This window comes from Drosophila obscura, unplaced genomic scaffold (genome assembly GCF_018151105.1).
Source record: "Drosophila obscura isolate BZ-5 IFL unplaced genomic scaffold, ASM1815110v1 contig_200, whole genome shotgun sequence".
NCBI lineage: Eukaryota > Metazoa > Arthropoda > Insecta > Diptera > Drosophilidae > Drosophila > Drosophila obscura.
In genome coordinates, this window is record NW_024542791.1 from 329,983 (window position 1) to 354,728 (window position 24,746).

Below are 24,746 nucleotides of genomic sequence, written 5' to 3' on the forward strand. Positions count from 1 at the left end.
TTTTTAGTATTTTTTATGTTCCTTTATTTTAATTTTTTTCTTTTGCTTGGAATCTTTTCTTTTTTTTTCAGTTGAATTTTTGCTGTGTTTCTTAGCAAACTTATGGAGACAGAAATACTCCAATACGATGATGCCGCGCAGAATTCATTATTATGAACAATTTAGGACAAATACAGCGAGAGCATAGCTGTGATATACTATATAATCAAATTGAAGGTGTAGGCGGCGCGCTTCCAAGTCTGCAAATAAACGTAAACGAGAGGGTGGAAATTTGTTTATTATTTCATTCCGATTGTTTTCCAATTGCATAAACAATCAATTCGCCTAGTCAATCAACATCAATCAATCAGACAAGATATCATTGTGGAAGGAATCCTTGCCATTTCGAATGGATATCCAAAATCGTAATCGGTTCAATGACATGACCCATCCACAAATGTTAATTGTAGATAATACTTAAGGCGCCATTGGCCCATAAAATACTTGGCCCGGCATTAATTGCGGGGCCAGCCATAAAAAAAAAGCCAACTTGCCAGATTTATAATATATATATATATATACATATTTATGTATATATATTTGTACATATGTACACTCGTACATTGTATGAGGCGGCAGTCTGATTTTTGCTGAGGGTGGCCGCTGACAGCAGCAGCCGGTTTGATTTCTAATTAAACCAAACAGAAATCTGAACATGAGACTGAGAATGAGAAAAACCGGCACAAATATTTCATTTTGCCATAAACATTATCCTCGCTTATAATATACTACGAATTGGTAAGCAATTTATTTAAATAAACAATTTCATCTGATTTTTTATTATACATTTTAGTAAATTTCGTTTGGGATAAATCAGATAAGGATTGAGAGATATAGCTTCAAAAGAAGATGACTGAATAAGAAGATACTTAATAAAAATATATTAAATAAGCGGATACTAAGCAAAAATATAATAAATAAGTAGAGTAAAATCTTGCACAGCCAAACATACTAAAAATTGCAGAAAATACAAAAAGAAAAGTAACTGCTACAAAATCAAATCCCATAAAATACTAAAAAATATTTGGCTACTGATAGAAATGGTAAAAACTACCAACAATTTTTCGAGGCGAAAGGTTCTATAGGACCTGCCACTACAGCGTTCAAAGTCTACTTATGTCATCATTCCGTTTAAGTAAATGCCAAACTAGCTCGAAAATACATTTGAAATTACCCTACAACAAAATGTTGTAATAAATTAAAATAAATTCACCCTCAAACTGAATGAATTAGTATAATCTTCCCATTCGTACCAACAGTTTAAACTATAAAGCCAATCAACGGAGACGAACTTTGCGTATACTTAATATTCAACTAGATTATTCCACTGCAATCATCCCCTCTAAGACGACCACCTGGCTACCCTGGCTACACTGGCTATTTATCCTTAAGTATTTCTGTGATATAACCACAATTTTAGTCTCAATTCCCCTTTAGCAGCACTCAACGGTCGGGTCGGCAATTACTCAGAAATGTTTTTATTTCTGTTTTTGTCACAATTCGCATGCACGAAATGAACGCCCAAGAAAATAGAAAATTGAATTGCAAATTTCGAATGAAATGCTGAGCGCATACGCATTGAAAAATAAACACCAGAACACAAAACTAAGAAGAGTACAAGTAAAATATAAACAACACCACCCAACAAACACTTCTGCCCTTTTATTTGTTTTCGTGTTTGTTTTTTTGTCAGTTTCATTTGACACTCTTAATGATTTTCCCCCGTCAACTGCAGGCTACTCGTCAAAAAGCCAGAACCACATTTTACTTTGGGGCGCTTTGACAGAGGACTAGCGGTGACGGGGGGGCCTGTGGCTGGTGCTGGTGCTTGCTAGGGAGACAGACATGTCTGATAGATCGCTGCGTTTGCTTGATTTCTGATGTCCGATAGAAGGTGTCGCAGGCGAACGACGGCTGCCGTCACTTTAGTTTTGAGGCTAGACGACAGGTTGTGTGTGTGTGTGTGTGTGTGTCGAGTGAGTATCCAAGGCGGTTCAAGAGTGAACTTTGCTATGCTAAGTAGATAAGAATATGTGTAGTACGAGTACTCGTATACATAGGCCTGAAACGACTTCTAATTAATATGGAACGTTTCTTGATAATGTCTGAGATGTCAAAGTCAAAAGAAAAATGACAACAAAAAAAGTGGGTTACATTTTGTTGCTGTTTTAATTACATGGTAGTCCAGAAATCATATTTTTGTTAGGTTTCAATTAATTTAAATCTCATTTGTAAAATGTGAATAAAAGCGATATATATATCGACACCGTTATACACATTTAACGCATTGATTAAGCTCATCACATAATCTGCAAATATTCATCCTGCAGCCTAAATGATATGAAATTTTTTTCGGGTCACCATTGAATAATTAAGTGTTTGTTTGGGGTCACTTTTCCGTATAATTAACAAGTATTTGCTTGAAATACATTTTTTTTTACATTTAATAATCTCCTATAATGCTTTCAATAGGCGAAGAACTAAAGTTAGTTTTGGGACACCCATCCTTCATATCGGGGTCACACCAAAGTACCTGTTCCGATAACAAAGTATCTTATCCAATAATTAATTAATTGAGCGAACCTTTTCCACCCCATGGACATCCCTTATCTGAATCACATAATAAGCCTGCAAATAGAGAACTCCACTGCACTGCCGCTATTCCTCGAATAAAATATCAAAACACTTAAGCCTCATTAATTGCCCAAACAGTTTCCATTTTGTGTTACAGCGAATTTCAGTTCAATTGAGAACTCGCTTCGTTTCGATTCGTTTCGACTGGCGTTGATGTGCAGTTCTCATATGTATGTCAATATTATGCTACGAGTATGTCTAGTTTTCTCAAGGTGCCGCAGCTACAAACAAATTTAAAGTCAACAAGTATATACAAGTATGTACATACAATATATGTATGTATAAACACGTATGTATGTATATAGAGTTATTAACAGTCTGTGAATGACTATTAGCCCCTGGACTTGAGTCGACTTATCTAAATGTTATAATACACCCAATTTAAGCTAATGAAATCAAACGGAGCGCAACTCAATTGAATTCAATTGGACAGTTTACAATGACTAAACTTAACCAAACTCAACAACGACACAAAACTAAGCCCCGTCTGTGGGCTGCACTGTGATTGAAGCGACCAGAGAACAGAAATGTTGCGCCATGAATCGATTAACTCTCAGGAGAGTCCAGTCGGCTGCTAATTAAAACGTTTATGCTAATGGCCCGACACGATGTCATGTCGCAGTGTCGCGAGATGTCAGCCAAAAGAAGCTGAGAAAAGCGTCAAATGTCACAGAAATGTTGACATAACGGAGGTCAAATGAGACAGAAAGTGAGTGCACCAAATGCCAGGTCATACAGCGCGTTGCCACAATATATAATTCCTAAGCGATGATGCTTTTATTACTTGTTCAAATAATTTCCATGACATAATAGCAGATAGCTGTGAATCTTTAATAAATAAAATAAAAATAAATCTTTTACAATATTTAACCGATTCTATAAAGCAGTTTCGAAATCAAAAGTTTTATTTTTGGCTGCCAAAATGCAACTCAATTGCATTCATAAATTCTCTAAGTTTCTATAAAAAGAACTCTTCGTTCTTTAGCTTCGACTTCTAAACTTTTAACTACCTTTGAGTACAGAAACGCACTGTATTAGTATATCCCCCTCTCTGTCTGTCTCTCCATCTCTCTCTGTGTGTGTGTCTCTCTTATTAATCTCCTCTCATTTTTCCTTCTATTCGACTCTAGTGCAGATAAAACATGTCGTCTGGCTGCGGGGCGAATGTCAGTTGAAAACCGTTGCCAAAACGCAGACATAAACAACTCAATTAGAGGCACAAAATAGCTCGTTTTACGCTGATTAAGCATTTAAATCGTGCCAAACAGGTGTTAAGCATTTTTTGGTGCTAATCATTCGGCACAATGGGTTAATCGCCGCGACAATTGGCAGACCAGACCTCGAAAGACATGCCACAAAATGTTGTACAAAAATATGTGTGTGTGTGCGTGTGGGGTGCGTGGAGTGACGCAAGTGCAACAGCAACAACGTTTGGGTCAAGTCTCCGAGTCGACTCTCGCGGACTGGCACACACGTAATGCTTTTATGCAATTTACGTCAGTTAGCAAAAAGGGGAAAACTTTTGAGGTTTCCAAGTAATTTTCCACTACACCCAAACGATCCACCAGCACCCCTCCCACCCCCACCAAGTTATTAGCTTCAACCGGGACGACTCGTGGAAAACTAAATTGTTTTCTGTTCGTACTTCAGGCGGCAGTCACAAGGGGGGATGAACACAAAAGTTAGTCAGTCACCCACCGCCCGTTCGATAAGCATGGGATCATTCAAGATTATAATAGAATCAAGTGTGCGGTGCGGCTACGAAAGTAATCCTCATGAAAGGAACTTGAGATAACAAAGTTGTGCAACTAATTTAGTTTTAGTCGGTCTCTGCTTTCAACATCAAGACATGCCATCCGACATGCTGCTGATTCGATTAAATGTAGTTCCGATGCTCCGTATTAAATTGGAAATTAATTCACTTAAATGTTCTTGAATAAAATGTATGGATAAAAATGTATGCAAAAACTAAAATAAAATTTACTTCGAAGAAGTCTTTCTTTTTTTCAAATAAAACTTATTTCCAAGCAGGCAAAATAAAAAACTTGCAAAATTCAACAACAAAGTACAAAATCCTCACTAAAGAAATGATTTCTACGAGTTCTTTGCACAAACCAACCTCAACATCAAATAGTTATGCAAGTCATAGTTTGTGGAGTAGAAAGCATGTCCTTAACAATTAATTACAGTCCCCAAAACAAGTGACATTTTGTGAAATAAGTGGGTCACCTGTTAGGGCAGTGAAGGTACATGTGTGTCCCTCGAGGGTTGCCGCCGCCCAGTTCGCCCACCATTTGCATATGATATGAGTGGGTGGATATCGGTTCAGGCCACGCCTCGACGAGTGCGTTTCAGAACGAACTTTGAAACGTTTTTACATGAAAAACTGGGCCAAGCAGCTGTTGGCTTTCTACACGGGAAAAGGAAAAGTCCTTCTCCTTGAGAGCGGCGAGTGCAATGACTTGGGCCAGCACAGCACAGCACAGCACTACTGCTCCCTGCTTGAGGTTCTATTCCTTTAGAATTTCCCTCGCTTAAGCCCCGTTCTCCATTCATTCTGAAAACTATGTCAAATCGGTTCAGTGCGGAGGGACTTGGTGGAAATTATGCCATTGCCTGGTCTGTGTTGGTAAGCCCTTAAAGTAAAGGACGGCATCGTCATCGGCATCGCAAAATGTGGGACAACATGAAGCCCATTGTGTGTGGGTGGGTCTGTTGACTGAGTGTGCGTGTGTGTGTGTGTGTGTGTGTGTGTGTGTCTACAAGCTACGCAAGTGAATAAATGGTTGAGTGAATGTTTGCGAGTCTGTGAGTGGGTGTGACAGGACATTTTGCGTCAGCAACAGACTGAAACGAAGAAGCACTGGAATCGAAGTGTGTAATACCCTTGAGGAAGAAGTGTTACCATTGGTTTTAAGACTCTAAAAGAACAAATGAAACTACAAAAAAAGATTTTTAACTGCAGCAGTGGGCACGCTCGATTTAAGCATTTTTGTGTATTTTGCTTTTGGATTCTCGTGCATTGTCATTTGCAATATTTGGCTGTGTTTCCGGCTGAAATAAATCTCGGAGCAATAGGAGATTTTCTACAGATAGTTTCCATATGTAATAGCTATATCAAAATAGTCATGAAAATCTGAAACATTCGACTTATATACTCTTAAAATTCAATCAAAAAATGTGCCTTAAGTTTCAGCACTACCCGCTGGAAAAGGGTATGCGAAAATACGCACAAAGATGAAATTGCGTTGTGGAAACTGGTATCCGGGGGTGTGTTGTTGTGTTGTTGTGTGTGTGGCTCCAGCGAGCAGAATGAGCTGTTGGGGTGGTGGCTCCTAAATCAATGAATGAATGAATAAAGTAATGCGTCAGTCACACGCATGTGCAAAAGAGAGATGGTGATACAATCAATTTAAGGCAGGGGGGAATCGAGTCAAAATAAAGGGACACTGAAGCAGCAGTAGGGCACAGAGGGCAAGCAGAGGACATGAAGAAGTAGCAGCGGCGGCAGCAGCAGCAGCAGCTGGAGGAGGTGGAGTAGTTGACCTGGAGCAGGGCAGGAGCTGGTGCTGCCTTAAGTGAGAATTGATTGGCAAGGAAATCAACTTCCAGTTCGGTGCAAGGACAGCCACTTCTCAGCGACACTTGCCCAACACAGAGAATCTGTCAGGCCTCAGCCGTGGCGGCAACAGGCAACAATTAAAACAGGGCCCGAAGCTGTTGACCTGATTTCCAGTATCTCGCTCCTCTTCCACACTCCCCAACGTGCCCCCGTTTTAATGTGTTGCCGTTGCTGTTGTTGCTGGTGATGTTGCTGTTTACTGTCTCTGCTGCTGTTTTTGGCGGCAGACTTCGTGACGGCTGAAAATGCCAGCCGCAGCCGCAGCCAGAGACTCGAGACGCCGAGGCACACAGCTCATGGACACGCAAGGCTTTTTTTTATGTGCCTTATTTTGCGTGTGTGTGTGTATACCCTAATCCCAGAGCGGGGTATAAACACTTTGTTAACACAAAAATCAAGCATACAAGGGGGTGACTAAGAATTGGTTTGTTGTGTGAAAAATCAAGGAAGGAAAATCATCTGGAATGAAACTCAAAATCATTCCTCAGTTTTCACAGTGTATCTCAGGCGTCGCCACATTCCAAACTAATTGTCCATGTAATTTTTCTCTGTGTGTTGTTATTTTTTTGGCAACACAAGGAAAAACCTGTACAATGCACTTGCCACAAAACACAATCGCAGCAGCTCTCATGCTCGACTTGTGGGTCATTGAACCTATAGGAAAATGTAAGAAAAAAAAAAAAACTGCAAACTGCAGCAGCAGCAGCAGCAACAGCAGCATTTTTATTTCATAATCATTACATATAAGAGCTGTGGCAGCAGCAGCACCAGCAAAATCACATGAAATGGAGGCCCTGAGCTGGAGGCAGGCACACAGATATTTATATGGCCATTTGGCCACGTCACTTAGCCTCCTTCGTTGCCTTGGCTTGTCCCGGTCCCTGGCCTAGACAGCAGGAAAACTTACTGCAGCCAAATGACAAAGAAAAAATAGAGAGGCAGCCACCGAGAGGAACTTGAAAAATATATAGAGACCAAGTTATACCACAAATGGGGTAAGAAAGGGTCTAAAATTGGGCCTAGAATGGGACTTAAGAGGAAAGCCTCTTCCTAAACTACAGATACAATAAAACATGGCATAGTAATGGGAATTAAACTAAAGAAAATACTAAAAAGAGCATCCAAATCGATCTTTAAAATGAGAACTCTAAAAATTATTTTAAAAAAAAGCACACAAAATTAATTATTAGAATCGCTCTCGAATAAATCTCGCATAAATTAATACATGAATAGATCATAAGGCAATCATTTGACCCTGAAAATATTTGTAGTTTAGAGAATATAAAATTTTCTGATCTCTTAGTATTTATAAGCCTTTTCTCAGGTAATACATTGCGTAAACGACCCGGAAAAAATATAGCACCATACAAATAGTGAGATCCCCACCCTCCACTCCATTTGATTACCGCACCAGTCAACCCTCGTTCATGACGAGGCGTCACTCAATTGCAGGGAAACAAAGGCAACGACGTAACTGGGAGCCACTTGGCCTCCAGCCCCCTCCCCATTCACCCACCCATCCAAGCCAAAACTCCCCAAACGGGGATGGGCGGGCCCCCAAACTTCGACCAAATGTGTGTTATGTAAGTGCGCATTTTCAACATATTTCTTGCTTCTTTTTTTTCGCAAAGTTGTTCGCCTGTGCGCTTCGCTGGCACAAAAGTTCGCAATGCAGCCCAGAAAATTGCAACCCAAAAAAAAAATACGAAAATTGGTAAAGGAAAAAAATGTGTGGAGCAAAGTGCAGCGTTTGGGCTTTTGTTTGGAGGAGAGAATGTTGCTGCGCATTGCTGGTGAAATGGAGCAAAAAGTGAATCATCAGAATATTTGGGCACTACAATGTTTACTTTATCGTTTCAGCCCGCCATACGCCATACGGATGGCAATAGTTTGGTACATTTTACGGGTGTCTTGAGGGTGTATATGTCGTATTTAATGAAAAATACTCGTATGTATGCCTGGAGATGGCAAACGATTCGATCAAAAATATATCTAGAAATGACGCGCCTCTGCTAAAAAAAAAAAACTGCTGCGAGACGGATACGCCTTTCATCCACGATCATTTGTGGCATTCACACAATTTGAATTGGAAATTCCAGTGACAGAACACGATCAGACGGAAACACGAATGACCCTATTTCCACGACAAACGAACAAATAGAAAAGAAAATCTTCAGATTTTGTATTAAATCGAAAATTTAATGATTTTGCGAAAAAAAAAATACGTTAACTAATTTCCCAAAATAGCGTTGCTGGAAAATGTATCGTGTAACAAGACGAGAGAGGCCTGTCCTCTCAAATATCCATAAACCCTCAAAATAATTACTTAATTGCGCGCGCGACATTCGATGCTCGCCATATGTCCATATGGCAATATTTCACCAAAAAAATACTTAAATTGTATACATTTTGTGGGGTAATTTGCCACTATTCGACGACACTTAATGTGCATGTAAAATGTGTTCTCTTTGGCCCATCAAGGCATCAAGTAAAGTGCCATTCCGATGGGGGCTGGTCAATGAAACTTTTTATTGAGACATTCAGCTGTGAGGCGCAGCAGCAGCAGCAGCAGCAGTTGCACTCAAATTATGGCTAGTTACATGGATAATTTAATAGACATTTTTTCCCCCATATGGTTTCTCCAACAAAAAGCAAACTCCCTCTGGCTGTGTTATATAATGCAAAAATAGTGTAGGAAAAAATGTCTGGCGCCAGGTCTACGCTGGTGCTGTTGCTATCAATCCCTTTGGGGGCAGGGCCACACACAAAACACACAGCGGGAGGTGTTGACCAAACATCGGTTATGTAAAAAGCATTCTTGTTGCAACACCCCAGAGAGAGAGAGAGAGCGAGGGATAGGAGGCCAGGCCACATTTTGAGTAAACAAATGTGTTTATCCATAAACTTTTAGAGCATAAATATGTACGCTCTAAATATGAAAACCAGAGAGAGCTCAATTTTTGGTTGAAATTAATTTGTTTTAGCTTTAAGGTTGATAATACAATCGTTAATCTTAAGTATATAATCCTTGAAAACGTGGAAATGATAAGCAGGCATATTAATTGCTATGACTTTAAATATTTTAAAAGATTGGGCAAGATTGAAAATAAAGAACAATATCATTAGAAATGCTTGTTGCTTCTAGGACTTGGGATAATCCCAATCAACCTTGATCTTTCCGTAAGGGCTGCTTATGGATGTAGCTACTTTTATTTTACTTTTTACTATATATTTCCAACAGTTCTCATATTGCACTGCGTACACATTTCCAACAACAATTCCTCAAGTACTCCCGAATGAAATCACACACAACCTGAACCTGTAACCGTGAACGATAAAAATCCATGTCAATTGTTTAGCCCGTGCGACATAAATTATGAGTTTTGGAACACGCGTTGACGGCATAAAATATGCATAATACAATACACACAATATTTATGCTGATAAGATACGAGCAGTAGCATTAAAACAGAATACAAAAATTTGCTGATAACCGAGGCATAGAATTTATTTTGATTTTGAGGCAAAGCTGAGGAACTTGAAGCTTTGAGTATTTTTTTTGGCAGTCATTTTTTTGATAACATCGATGGTCGATGTGGAGGGAGGGGGACTGTGTCACGAGCTGGCGGAGGAGGAGGCCAGGCCATAACTATAGCGGGAAAGAGAGACAGAGAGAGCTACTAGTATCAGTCGTAGCGACTAAAAATAGTTGCCTGACATTGGTTGGGGGGGTTGTAAATCTCAGCGGCAATGGCATGCCTCAATGGGAATGGGGGGTGGGAGAAATGTGGGATTTACTAGAGAACTCCATCTCCGATTGAATGATTGCCTCTGATGATGACTGCTTTAGCTTCTATCATCTTTAATGCATTCTCGAATCTACTCTCAATATATCAAGTAACCGGTTCGATGCCATCATCATTGGCATCATAATGTATTTGTTATTTTATTATTTATATGGCAATATTTTCGCAAAACTCTTGCTATTCGCCGCGTGACTCAGACACAGAGTCGCTCGCTGTGCACAAAAATACTTTGGTGGGGTGCGGATTGTCCGTACACTTGTTTTCGGCATTCCAGTGAACCCCTGCCGAATGATATCGGATATACACCCAAACCCAAACCAACCCAACCGATCGTAGGTAGCCAGCCCAGCTGAGAGCGCGGCTCGAATCGGGTTTCGGGCTTTCGGTTTTCTGTTTTCTGTTTTTGGTTTTCAGCGTCACGTGCTTTTCGAGTTCGATTCGCGCTTTATCGGCGCTTTTTTTTCGCTTACATTTTCTTCGTTATTGTTGTAAACAATGGGGACGGGGGGGAGAGGAGGCTTGTTTCTAAATATTTATAGCGTGTTCATTTTGCGTGCAATGCAAGCGGCGCTCTCTGCTCTGTGTAATTCGGTATCTCTCTCCGCTGCTTATTATACAATACCATTTTTGGGTTATCCACGAGTTTTATTTACTTTTTTCAGAGTTCATTTCTTGGCTCTTCGGCTTCAGGGAGGGGAGTGGGTGTGTGAGGTGTGTTTTTTTTTTGTTAACTTTTTTTTAACTGCTTAATACCGCCCTCTTATTGTGCGATCACGTTCCCGCATATGAGTGCGTGGGTCGTCGACAGACGCTTGCTAATTTCATAGACATGCAAAAAAGAGCCAAGACCCAGACTCTTTGTTCGACTTTTGCGTCAATTGTGAGAATGAAAAATATCCAGTAATGGAATATTTTACAAAATAAATTACTTTTCTTTGGACTCCACACTTATCCGATGTTGACGTGCGAGGCGGATAAGCACGGATAACAGTGGTTAACAAGTTTATGCATTTTATATATTTTCTGGCTTATTTTAACAGCTTTTTGGAACCGAAAACAAGCGAATAAATGTGAACGCATTTAATGGAAGAACGGATAATAATTCATGTGATTATAGCTTGAAATATGATGTGCTGACATTAGTTATCTAACCATTTAAATGCAGGTATAGCAGCGGATAACAAAATATTACAACTCAAATATTTTGTGGGTCATATCCAGGCAACCAAAGTCAATCGGATAACCATAAATTAGTTATCCTTGCTTGTCCGAGTAGCAAATGACCAAAGAATAAGCCCCTAATCAAAGCAGTTTCACCCATGAGAACACCAAACTATTATTCCCCTATTTTAAAGGGAGATGGAATCAAGCGTTAAGCTAGAACAAATTGAAAAGAGTAAAACGGTTTTCATGGCCCCATAAATATCGCATCAAATTGGCTACAGCTGCCTACTGGGTCCCCGTCGTGGGAATTGAATAGAATTCTGCAATAGAAACGAAAGGAAAGCAGAAGCAGTAGCAGTAGCCAGCCGTTTGAATAATTAGTGACCATGAGTGGACACTTCCGGAGGCATCAGAATTTGCATCAACAGCAGTCCCTAGAGAAATATAGCGCACAAATATTAATTAAAACAAATCTGCGCCGACCTCTGCCCACGCAGCATTAAATTGAATTATTATCCCAGCGGCAGTACAGCCGTACAACAGACAGAACGGTAGAGCAACAAAAAGAAGAAAAGGCGAATAATTGAATCACTCGACAATCGAAAGCGCTTCAAATTAGCCCCCGGGAAAATAAACAACGGGCATAAAATATGCAAGCGAAACAAAAAAAAAAAGGAACCAGCAAAAAACCGAATCAAAGACAAAAGACAAGAGAGGAACAATTATAGTCCGGAGAAAAGTTTGGACAATGGGAGTACCTTTTATTCAGGGAGCTCTTAAAAATCAACATTATTTAAACAGCGTAGCACTATTCAGAGAGCTAGTCAAAACCTGGGATATTATATTCTTTGCTTTTGGCCATAGAAATTATCAAATGGTTCGATTTTAACATAATTTACTCATTTCAGAGTCCTGTTTGAGCACCAATTGCAAGTGTAATCAGCTTCACGAATCCAATATACCCCATTCTATGCACTCTAGGATTACCAGGTAATATAACAAAAGACTGTGAATCGGTGGAGGCGGAGGCGGTGACCGTGGCCCAAGAGCCCAAGAGCCCAAGAATCTTGTTCGCAAATCGTACAACTTGAATTCCGTTGATGGTTTCGTTCGACTGGAATATTTTCGTTTCGTTTCTTTTGGGGCTTTGCTTTGGTTTGGGGTTCAGTTTTCAATTCAATTAAATGTTGGCGTACGGCACGGCAGAAGGAGGAGAACAGTTCCGAACGCATTGCTCAGAAGCTGACGGGCGTCTGGACCTTTTTTGTTTTTGCTTCCATGTCTGTGTACGTAATTCACTTTATTCAAATATGTAGTATAATAAAATAAAATGCCTGGGCCTGTATGCTAAATACAATAAGCAAAACAAGTAAACTATGGAGCTGCCCGGGCCATTGTCGAGCCAAAAGCTGGTTGCTCTGCTGCCTGGTTTGCCTCGAACCTCTCCGTCTCTCGCGGATAATTCCGATACAAAGGCTGTGGCTGCGGCTGAAGCTGGAGCCTAAGGCAGGGGGCAGGCCTGGCTTTTGTGCTGTGCGCCGGATGTTTTTTCTTCAAGTACAGAAACAGCAACGGCAACAGCATTATGCGAATTGAACTTATCTTCAATGAAGAGTGACAACGGCGACAACAGCAACGAGAGCTCAGCGATGAGACTCTCGAGACTGCGGCTTGGGGGTGTCGCAACGGATAAACGCAGCGGACAGTGCACTCTTGTGGATGCCTCCAGTGGCTATCAGTCCACTAAAGTGTACACCCACATGCATAACAGCGGATAAGAGTAATTCCAAATAGATTCTCAAGGGATCTGAAGCTGTGGTTTTGCATTATTCCACACCAAGTAAGTGCTCGGATAACAGCGGATAAGTAAAAAGAGCATTCATTATGTATCGGGTGTGATTTTCATAGCGTATAACAATTATCCGCCTAAATAGAAAGTGAGTGATTATACTTTAATATGTATCATTAAATTGTTATGAAGCTGAATTTATAGTTATCACGGGCCTTTAAAAATATCTGGGAACGACAAGGGATAAGAGAAAAAGCGAAAGTTGTTTAAGCAATAAAAATTGAAAACTATTTTCCATTATCCTTCTTTGATTGGAAGGCGGGAATAAAACCTTGAAAGATGCAAATGTAGAAATTAGCTTGGAAATTCCCAGAAAATACTAATAATTTTTGCTGTTTCCGAAAGCTTTCCTTAGTAACACACATAATAAAGGAATATTAAAGGTATAATATTCGCCGCCCCCCCATCAATATGATTTGCGTACATTTACAACACTTCCTACCGAATAAATGACACTGATAACGATATAACCAGATCTGGTCATTGATTTACAACTTATCCGGCTTACGAATCCATGCACGGATAACGTTTACAATCCAGGGGCAGGCAGGCCGACACACAGCACACATCATCAAGGTTATTTAATCAAGGGGAAAATGTAACAAATATTTACCCCTTGCTCGCGCTCTCAGTTATTAGATTTTATTCATTAACGAAAAGATATAGCTATAGCTATAGATATGCCACACGATATATAATATTAAATTTTTTGTTTGTTGCTGCTTGTTGTGAAGAGAAGCTCAAGCCCCCTGCCCCCCGAATGAAATTACTTGCACAAATTAATGCCGCCGACAGAACAGAACAGACACACAAATTGATTGTTTGATATCTCTCTCTGTCGGGGCAGCTGTAGCTGTAGCTGTAGCTATATCTGCTCTTTATAGTATATAGAGGATTTCTGTATGGTGGAACACATTCATATCGCTCAAATTGCTTTCAGTCGTTTCAGTTTTATTTTGGTCTTTATTTTTTATGCTTGTTTGTGGGCGTTTTGTTGTTTGTTTCGTTTCGCTTCTCTGTTCTGTCATTAACACACATAGCTCGGATAGTACTTGATTTAATAAATTTGATTAGGATTTACGACTCGGGTCAAGTGTGTGTGTGGGTTTTGAATTTCAGCCTGCTATAAAGGCGACCAGCGAGCGGCCAAATGTGTGAAGTTTTTCCTGGTATCTGGGCAAAATGCCATCATGTGATCGTCTCCAATAAACGGTTACGGGGAACACCTACTGTAGACATATCCATAACGTAATAAGAGAGAGAGAGCAGGCAATGCATACATGAACTTGCAGATCAATGATTCAACTTGTTACACAAGTTCTTTACTCTTATTATATGACAGAGCTTGAAAACTTTGGAATACTCTTTCAGATTCAATGAATACATAATTTAAAGATTTTTTACAAATCTTTTTGAATACCTTTTATGGATTTATTGTGTCATATTGTTTCTCTTTCTCTTGATCTCTTCTCAGGTCTCAAAAAGTCCTCAAAGTCCATATAGTAAATCTTATTCTACCAAATGCTGGGCCGTACCTCAGCACCTGCCCATCCTTCAGGCACATTGTAAACGTATGTACAAACCCACAAACCAATCTATCTACCAGTATTTTCATATATTTCAATAAAAATTCAATTTTTTAATGAATAAAACTAACCAATGTTAACGCAATTACAAGTACACATCCACTAAAAAACATTTCAAGCTAACCGCAGTTGCAGAAACCAATTAATTTTCTGGTTATTTAACATAAACCAAGTTGCATGACAACCCAAATAAATTCAGAGGTTTCTGGTGGCCACAAAGCGTGGCAGAGGCAGGCCATAAATATAAACAGAAGCACAAATGAACCGAAAATTATTGATTTTGCTGAAACAAAAAAAAATGGGGTTACCACAGGCAATAGACGGGTTCCATTGATTGTGGATCCTGTCCATAAGGTGGGTCAGTCCTAAGGAAAAGTTGAATGAACCCCGCTGGGACCGGCTACGAGTCTCAGACATTGAATTGTGTGCTGCATTTGCAACCCATCCATAATCCATAATCTCAAATGAATCATCGAATAAATCACGTTGTCGTCGCCTAGGCACGTCACGTACACAAATCAGAATCTCTGAATATTCGAAATGGATAAATATACTCGTAGATGGATTGAATGTGTTACTGAGAGACTGAATGCCAGGCGACATGTTGACTCGATTGAAATCGATTAATTCCGTTTGTCGATTCTTGGTACTTTTTTAAAATTTTTCTGCTCTTTTTTTCTGCTTTTATTTCTGCCGGATCTGTGTAATTGCTAAAGTTTGCTTTTGCTGCACGACCGGGTGTTTTTATTTTGATTTGTTTTGCCTTTTTTGTTGTTGCTTTGAAAGCATAACCGATTTGAAAAGTCGTTTTGCATAACTTCTCGACTGGCGATTGACTCACGTGAGCGAACGATTTGCTGGGTCCCTGGTGACAGACAGACAGACAGATACAATTTGTCTATTGCCAATCGTCAAAGCGTATTAATGATAAATAAAAAAACGCATATTCGTACGAGTATTCATACTCAATATCCGTTTATTTAATTGGCTCGTTCGCTGGGAAACCTCTCAGATTAGATAAAACTAAAGCATAAATTGAATTTTTTTTGGTGTTTGGCAAATGCTTGTGTGTCCAGCCAAATCCCAAGAGAAGCTAGAATTTGTGGGGCATAATTACCAAGATTTCGAATGTTTGTAAAGCCTTAATAAATATTGTCAAATCATAATGATCGCGTTGAAATAGGTGTTTTAGATGTGATTCATTTGTAGAATCATTTACCTTTATGCCTGATTGAATGCCTCACAGAAAAACCCCAAGTTGTATCTAAAAATGAGTCAGAGAAACCCGCGAAAACATTAACAAAATAGATATCTATACAAGCATTCGTGGAAAACATAGAAAATCGTATAAAATCTTGCCTGTAAATTCGTTATCTAATTTAGAATTCTTCGAAAATTATAAAATTCAACAATAAATAAAACTTATGTAAAAATAAAAATAAATTATGGTATCAACCCAAAGAGACATTTCATAATTTAGCATTACCAAAACAAATCTCATAAATAACGAAACATCTTCCCTTTAATCAGAGGGTTAAACCTGCAGCCACAAAACCCTTTATTCCACTTTCATTATCTACCCTGAAAACATCGTTTTATGGCCGTCATAAATTGTGCAAGGCTTGGAGCCGAACATACTAAAAGTATTCTATCTAATCAGTTACGTTATGTATTAAGAAAAAAGAGAATACGGAAAACCCAAAAAAGAAAACACAAGAGAAACTGAAAAAGGTTCAAGGAAATTATGTTTGGAACTCTGATTCATTTTAATTATTCATCGCTCTAACTGTTTGAACCTTTAGCCCAATGATTGGCACAAAAATTAGTATCAAAGTAATAACATCGAAGAACAAGTGAATCATGGAAGAGGCAAAAGGCACAGCACTCCAAGATAAGAAAAAAAAACTAAAAACGACACTGAAACAGGAAAGAGAGAGGCTCTCAATGGATATCGAAACTATTGATACCCTTGCACAGGTCCATTGCACAGGTAACCATAAGGATATAAACAGAAAGACAAACAAGACAACAAAAGTCCAAAATAGGTTTTTATTTAACTTTTTTAGTGTTCTGAAATCCTTCCAAACATCTCGTCAAAGTCTTTATACTCCCCCCCTCCATATTAGGGTATGACAAAAAATGCAACGAAATATCAATTTCATGCAAAGGGAAAGGCAAAGAGGGAGAACCATAGGGAGTGGTAAAGGGAACGAGATAGAACCAGGTGAGTGGGGGAGAGGAGAGAGGGAGAAAGATGAGGCTGAAAAGAGGAGAATTTTGGTGTTGGCTTCCCTTACCTGTCAATTGTCGTTGTTGTTTTTTGTGTTTTTTGTTGTTCTCCTTGTTTTCGCCTGAGGGCTACCTTGTCCCTTCGTTCGTTGACTATTTTTATCTTTTTTTCCTCTCTCTCTTGTGTTCTGCTGCGTTCAGTTTTCCGTCTTTTTATTTTTACACACACACGCGGGTTTTTTGTTTTGCTTGCCTCGTTCGTTCGTTTCGTTCTTGGTGCTGTCACGTTTTCACTTTCACAGTTAAATTCTAAAGGAAAAGGGAAAAGCAAAAGAATTTATGCTCAAGTGCTGTCGGGGGCGGGCGGGTACCAAAGCACCTTGCTGGGGCTGTGGCGGGGGCGTTTTTTTGCACCGACTCTTGACTGCTCTTTGGCCTTTTGCACAAGTGTGGGTGACGTTAGTTGGGAGAGTGTTCGTGTTCGTGTTCGTACGGAACAAGTGCTGAGTGCTGCGACGACGACCTTACACTGCCGAGCGTTGAAATACGAATGAGCCCCAGCGATGGATGACGTTGGGGCCAGAGCGCGTGATACCGTTACCAGAGTGTGCGCAAGTGTCTGTGAGCAAGGGAGCCAGAGCACTATGGGGAAAATTCCAATTTTTCGGGTATTAATTAATAACTTTTAAACAAAGCAAGATTTTTCGATGCGGTTTTTTGATTATTGTTATGTACCCCTAGAAACATTTTTTTTTTTAATAATATTAAAAATTGGAATATCTTTATTAATATTTATTGACTATAATACTCCTTTATACATAAAAATAAAGTTTTACTTTTGGAAAAACTTTATTTTGATGAAATTCAGGAGCTAAAGAAACAATAGTTAATATTAATAGAAATTTTCTTAGTTTTTTCTTAATTCATCTTCGAAATCCTCAAAAGTTTGATATGGGCCTTCAATTTCACATAATAAGAGGATTTAAAAATCGATGGGAAGGGCAAGGCCTTTATTCTTGCTGCTTGAATCAACAAAGAGACATTGCTCTTGAGTTTTTGATAGAGCTGCTGCTTGTTTTTTTAGCTCCTACCCCTTTAACAAGTAAGCCAACTTTGGATGACCAATTTGTCGATTATTGTTCCTATTTGAGTCGCTTTTGTATAATTTTGTTGTGCTCATTAACCAATTTTAATGCTTTTATCAAAATATATATAGTTCCGCATGCATTTTTTCCATTTGGCATTCAAGTTTCGGCACACAATTTGACTTTTACTCATTAAATATAGCATATGTTTTAAAACATAAATATTTTTAATAAATCACTTCTTAAAAAAATCCAAAATCGCATTTTCTTGATTGCATTTGCCTTTTTCCATGCGCCATACATCAAACAGCTGCGCGTTTGAAAACTCGAAGTCCGCTGCAAAAATTAATTTGCGCAAATAGTGCGCAAAAGTGTGAATTTAGACAAACTGCCTTTAAATCAAAATTATTAGCTCTACGACATACAATTGGACGTACACTTGTCAACCCTAATAATTTTTTTATATGTCTCCACGAACTTGAAATATATTTCCAACAAATGTGCTTTGAGAACGTTTCCTACTTTTACAAAATATTAATAGAACACGCACAACAACAAAGTATTAGTACAACCATTACATAGTACAAACCCGTGTGATTGCTATCCTTTTTAAATTTCACAAAAAGAATGTTTCGCGTTTGAATAGTGGCATTTTGAAAATAGGCTGCAAAAATATTGCAATCTTAAAGCAAGTGCTTTTCTACAGCAACAGCTGACTTTTACTGCTGTTAGACTTAACAGTGCTATGTTAGATAACATTTTTGGTATTGGACTTTAAAGTTTGAAGTTTTCTTAATATGTTACCAAAAAAAAACAACCAATTTTAATACTTTGAAAAAATGACTTAATACCCGAAAAATGGGAATTTTCCCCATAGTGCACAGGTAAATCGGTCACACAATTTGATTGCAGAACTAGTTCCGGTTCAGTGAGAGCGGGAGAACAAAGTGATAAGCAATCTCTTCACACTATTTCTGGCCCGACTCTCCATATCTAAATACATATGTACAATTGCATGTGTTCGGGTGCAATATTGATAAAATACAAATGCTAATTTTGCCGGCTAATTTATGTTAAAAGGCTATATTTTTAACATGTTTCGAATTGTTACAAACCAACGCTTCTTCTTGAAGATCGTTGCACAAGAGCAGCTGCATTTTATATATCAATATTTTTTGGCAGAACACTTCCTCCACACGTGGTTTTTCTCCTTCTTTAAGACAACAAACCAACAACAAATCGGAGGATATTTGTTCTCCCAGCTTCGCTCTCTTTACCGAACTGTCCTCTCCCAATTGAGTACATTTGTGTGCATTTGTGTGTGTTTGTGTGAGATTGCCGAAAAAGGAAAGAAAAATTACCACGAAAATATATGGTTTAACACTTCATTTAGGCTGTTAGTTAGCGCATTTTTTATAGTTGTTCACACAAACAATTTAAGCCATAAGCACTCGCACAATATATGTTTATATTCGTGTTCACAGCGCGACAAATCTTGTACTATCTATGCATTGGTATTTCTGTTTCTGTGTGAGGGCGCCCACAAGTGAGCGCGTGTGTGTGTGTGGAGACGGGCCTCCGACAGCAACAGAGCATTAGAAGGCGATATTTGTTGGCCTAATTTCATGCGGATATTCCCGAAAATTGCCTTCAACACCGACTGTGTTTACCTCTGCTCACGTTTCTCGCCAAAACCACTTTGACTTCTATTGATGATTTCACAACTATTATTTATTTCATGAATTTTCTTTTTTTTGCCTTTTTTGTTCACTTTTTGCCGCGTTCCGTGTGACCGTGGATTTGTCGATGAAATATACCGAAAAATTTATTAAATATACCGATATACCACAAACGCATTTTTCAAATCAGAGAACTTAACCCACTTTACCCCTCTCTATTTAAATTATTAAATGTTCGTAGATTCTCCTTGTAGAAAGGTGGTCCTTCCGGACTCGAAAATTTGATAACTTTCATTCTAATTTTTGTGATTGATTGAAAACTCATACTCGTTGGATTTTTATATTCCATTTAATATTAAAATATAATTTTATTTGATGGATGAATCAATTTTCTACATGATTGTCTGATTTAAAGGACTCTCTTTTATTGGATTTTGTATAAACAATGAGAGGACATCTCACCCATCATTTGAAATTCTTTTTTTAGATAGAAAAATTATACGTTTTGGCATAGAAAATTATATTGTTCTTTGTTCTTACATGTTTACAACTATATCGAGTCTTAATCTCTGAGCTTTTTACATAGCATTTCAGTTTACATTGATTAAAGTTCTGGTAGCAAATCTTTTAAATCTCATTTTGTTTTCGGGGGTTTTTTTAGTCTACTAATCGCTAAATATCAGATTGCACATTTCATTATTCTTCTGATTGAGGGCAAATGTGCAGCCGGGCGTCCGATGGTTGATTGTGGAGTGGACATGTTTCGCATAAGAACGCTCCACTTCCTGCAGGAACACCGAACGAGTGCTGGTTTGCCTGGCAAAATAAGAAAGAGAGATTACATATAAAGTAAAGGCGAGTATTTTCCCATGTAAAACTCACGTGAGTAGCTGTTCGGGACGCTGCAGTTGCATGCACAGCTTGATGCCGCTGTAAAAGTCCAAATCTGCCTGCAGACTCAGTTTTGGTTCGTGCCTCAAAGTGAAATCCTGCACAAGTTTCGCATAGGTGAAGCCCACAGCTATATGTCCCAGAACAGCGCTGCCCGTGCTGCAAAGGAAAGATTCCAAAAATGAATTAAATAATCCCACAATAATCTTTCGATGTCCCGCCACTCACTTTTGCTGTATCTCCGTCTGTGCATTGCGATTCCACAAGCTGAATCCCACCTTCCCGTTAAGATCCACGCTGCGGGCGCCGAGCACACGCCAATGTAGGCTCGCACCCGATGCCAGGACAATGTAATGCTCATGATCCTGCGCCAGAGTGGTGGCCTGATATGCTGGCGTCGACTCCGAAGCCGTGCCGCCCCACACATGACCCATTAGCTCGGTTTGGCCGCTGAAAAAGATCAGTGGACGCAGCTGAGAGCCCTGCACACTGATCTCCATGCCAGCGGTGACGCTCTCCCCGCTGTCCAGTTCATCGTCGGCGGGTATGTGATCGCTATCATCGCTAGCATCACCATCGCCCACCACAGCACCCAAGCCGGCGGTGTAGATGCCCAGCTTGAAGCTGCTCGCCTGGGCATGGCCAGCCTGAAGCACAAACTCCACTGAGCCACGCTTCAGTATGCCCTGCTGCACCTCCTGGGTGCTCAGCAGCGATTCGTTGAAGGCGGGCGACTGCGAGAGCTGCCGGCTGAGCACAGTGGTGAGGCCTGAAATGAGGAATATTTCCTTTAGCTTCTGCTCACTGGGATTCCCTGTCGCTTCCTTACCCTTTTGTCCCATAACGTGGTAGTTGTTGACCTTCGAGCGCTTGGCCAGCTCCGACCTGAGCAATCCCCTAAAACGTGGACAGATCTCGGCCAGCATGCGCAACTTCTGCAGCACATACGTTTTAATCTCAAACTGTCTGTCAGTGGAGGATAAATAGTCCAGAATGTGGCCCAGCTGCTCCGTCGTGGGTCGCAGAGACAGCAGCACATCCAAAGCCAAGGTGCGGGCAGAGCTATCGAATCGTCGTCGTCGCTGATAGAAGATGTTTTCAAACTGTTCGCGATGCGAGCTATTAAAGTTACGCGGTGGGAAGGCTTCCAGGGCCTGCAAAGCGGCCACCGATAGATTGGGCTCCTGCCGTGTCTGTGCCTGCTCCAGCAACGCCTCAATGGTGGCCACATCCTGGAGATTCTGCAAGGCGCGTATGTACAAAGCGGGCTGCTTAGATCCAAGTCCCTCCAGCAGGAACGCGCGCACCTGCTGCAGCAGCAGATCGTTGCCATCGAAGCCGCTCTGTCGCGTCAGCGTGGCCAGCGTTTGGATGATGCTTTCCCTCAGCGCCGGCTGCTTGTTGGTGGCATCCACCGTCAGCAGTCCATACAAATGCTCGACGATTCTCCTCTCTGGATGTGTGGCCACTGCCAGCGATTGCAGATACTTTTCCAGCAGTTCCAATTGCTCCGCGGTGGTCGCTGCATCGCTGTAGAAATGACTGAAGGTGGCATTGTGTGCATCGAAGGTTTGAACTGCTCCCAGCAGGTCCACCAATTGGGGGAGCAATTTCGTGTGCTTTTCGAGCAGCTTTTCAAACTGCGGCTGCTTGGTGAGGCGTGCCACAGGCAGCAGCTGAGCGTACAGCAAGGCCAGCGAGGATTTGCCCACGTTCTCGGCTTGCAGCTGATCTTCCGACTGTGCCAGCAGTTTTTCCAGCTGTAAATGAACCAAAAATAGACGTTACCCAGTGGCACCTTTGAAAGTTTTAACCTGCTTACATTTTGCTGTTGAAGCTCACTTATGCTGCTGTCCACATCCGCCTCCAGCTGGAACACGCGATACCACTCCAACAGGCTCTCGATGGCCCCCTCCAAGCTGGTTACGGCCAGCTGCTGCACCTCCTCCGTGCCCTGCGATGCATGCTGGAGGAGCAGAATGCTTTGCACAGTGCTCCCAACATCTGGCTTGGCTGCCAGCGTCAGACGGTGCGTCTCCACAGACTCTGCCCGGAGCAGAGCACCCTCGGCGGACAGATCGTAGTTGACGTGCTCCTGGGAGTGCTGGGACACTCCCAATGCCTCCTCCGGATGGTAGTTTACACGCAGATCCCAGAGAGCACACTCATTCTTGCCTTTCTCCACGCGCGTTGAGGATTTTACGTTGTAAGCGACGCGACATTGGCCTGAGACATCGAGTTCCTCGCTACCATCGAGTCGTAGCTGCAGAAGCGAGGCAATGCCACGCTCGAGATTCAGCAGGGACTGATCCCGACCCGTGTGGGCCAACACCTGATGCGGCTGCCCCTCGACCAAGCTGATGTAGAAGGGTCTGTCGGGTATCTGGCTAATCGTACGCTCTATCTGATGATCCAGGCCGGGTGCACTCACGCGACTGCCGCTGAAGGACACCTCCAGCAGCTGATCTTCGCCCTGGCTCCATACCGAATTGATTTTCAGTTCCGTCTCAAAGGTGTAGCGCGTCTCCTCCGCATTGGCTGCTCCCCCGCTCAATCCCTTGAGGCTCACCGTATTCTGCAGCTTGAATATTTGTTGACTGTTTGGTGGCACCAGCGACGCTTGTGCCACACCTGAGAGAAGGGGCAGCAGAGAAAACAAACGAAAAAGAATGGAACACGTCATTAGTGATAGAATTTGTATAACTTTCACCCAAGCAGAAGCAGAATAAGCTCATCAGAAATTTCGATTCGGATTCAACATGTGGCGGCTCGGCTGAGGTTATCATCAACAAGTGGCCCCCTCCGCCGCACAGTGGGTGGCACTAGCGAACACTAGGGAATAATTCAGAAGGAGATAAGCAAGGAATGGAATGAGCTAAGCAAAGGGAGAGATAAAAAAAGGGATAAGGGATGTAAATGCATTTAAACATTTCGAAGATAAGAATAAAATGAGCTAATGGCGAGCCAAGGTCGTTATTTGGTATATTTATTGTAGTTTTTAAGCAAACAATTTGGAGATAATAAACAAGAGATAAAATAAGACCTCATTCGAAAAACCACCATTACCAACAGAAAAATGGAAATTTTCAAAAAAAACCATCTTCTAAATAATAATAAGCAATACTCTACTATGTACACATAACTCTAATTCCAATTTTATATTTATCTACGAATTTTTCGAATGAAATTAAATCGGAAAGTTCTCCCTGCACCAATTTTTCCTGATGTTATAAAAACAGTTTATACCATTTCCCGACTTTTCTTTTCTATTTTGCCCCACTGTGCAGAAACAGCTGCTCCAATTGAGAAGTGTGTCAGATAAACGGTTTTGGTCTTTGAATGTGTGAGTGGATAAATCTCTGCGGGAGGCAAGGGCAATGTCAACGGTGTTGCTTCCTCTCTCTCTCTCTCTACCATTCGTGTGTGGGTGTGAGAGAGTTGGTTGTGATACAAACAAAAGTTGAAGTTCATTCAACTTAAAGTTAAGCGATTTCTACGTGCTTGGCTTAGGTCAAAAAGCCCCATTTAACAACTAAATATTTGCTTTAAGAACTTACCCAAACCGCAGACAGCAAGGAGAGCGACGAGGAGCACAGATCGAAGCTCTGGTTTGATAGTTTTGCTTTGGAATTTCTGCATATTTGTTGCTTCACTTCAAGCTTGAGTAATTCTTGGTATTAATTCATTGATAAGACTAGTGTTAAGCCGACTTCGAACTTTTACTTTAAAATAAAATGAGAGAGAATACCGGCAGCGTGACCGTGACGATAAAAAATAAATACCATTAAATACCATATCAGTTTCGAGAAATACCATTTAAATTCCATACCATAGACTTAACCCACTTAACACCCCTGTATTTAAAAAGTGGAGCACCCTTTGACCAGCGACATCTTTCACCTGTAATGCGTAAAATATGTTTAACTTACATAAATTTCGTGGAAATATTAAATACCCCCCTGGTCGACAATGGGATAACGTTCTATTTTGATGATTGAAATCGTATTCCATGTTCCTAACGGGATCGTGTACGTTTTGTCGCAACAATGAATCTAAAAAACGTACAGAAATCCACCATGATTTGAGAGCGAAAAATGTCGGTATTTTTTGTGCGCTAAATGCTGTTTGGCGGTCATTTTGAAAAGTATTTTAATATACCTTA

General features: G+C 40.5%; 1 protein-coding gene and 1 long non-coding RNA gene across 3 annotated transcripts; both read right to left on the reverse strand.

Moving 5' to 3' along the window:
* Positions 1-2: 2 nt before the first annotated feature.
* LOC111080388 lies at positions 3-19,814 on the reverse strand. Of its 2 annotated transcripts, none has more exons than XR_002608494.2 (3): positions 19,685-19,814; positions 16,998-17,571; positions 3-239 (listed from the first exon to the last, which is right to left on the reverse strand). It is a non-coding gene; the product is annotated as an uncharacterized LOC111080388 (long non-coding RNA). The 2 variants fall into 2 exon arrangements; XR_002608495.2 differs by lacking the exon at positions 19,685-19,814 and adding an exon at positions 19,376-19,390 and having other exon boundaries at positions 16,998-17,238.
* A 529-nt stretch (positions 19,815-20,343) lies between these two features.
* LOC111080379 (microsomal triglyceride transfer protein large subunit) lies at positions 20,344-24,340 on the reverse strand. The gene is made up of 6 exons (XM_022375966.2): positions 24,142-24,340; positions 22,407-23,215; positions 21,414-22,344; positions 20,813-21,353; positions 20,576-20,743; positions 20,344-20,509 (listed from the first exon to the last, which is right to left on the reverse strand). Exons 1-6 carry the CDS (start codon positions 24,221-24,223, stop codon positions 20,359-20,361), a joined length of 2,682 nt encoding a protein of 893 aa, XP_022231658.2. The 5' UTR covers positions 24,224-24,340; the 3' UTR covers positions 20,344-20,358.
* Between the last annotated feature and the right edge of the window lie 406 nt (positions 24,341-24,746).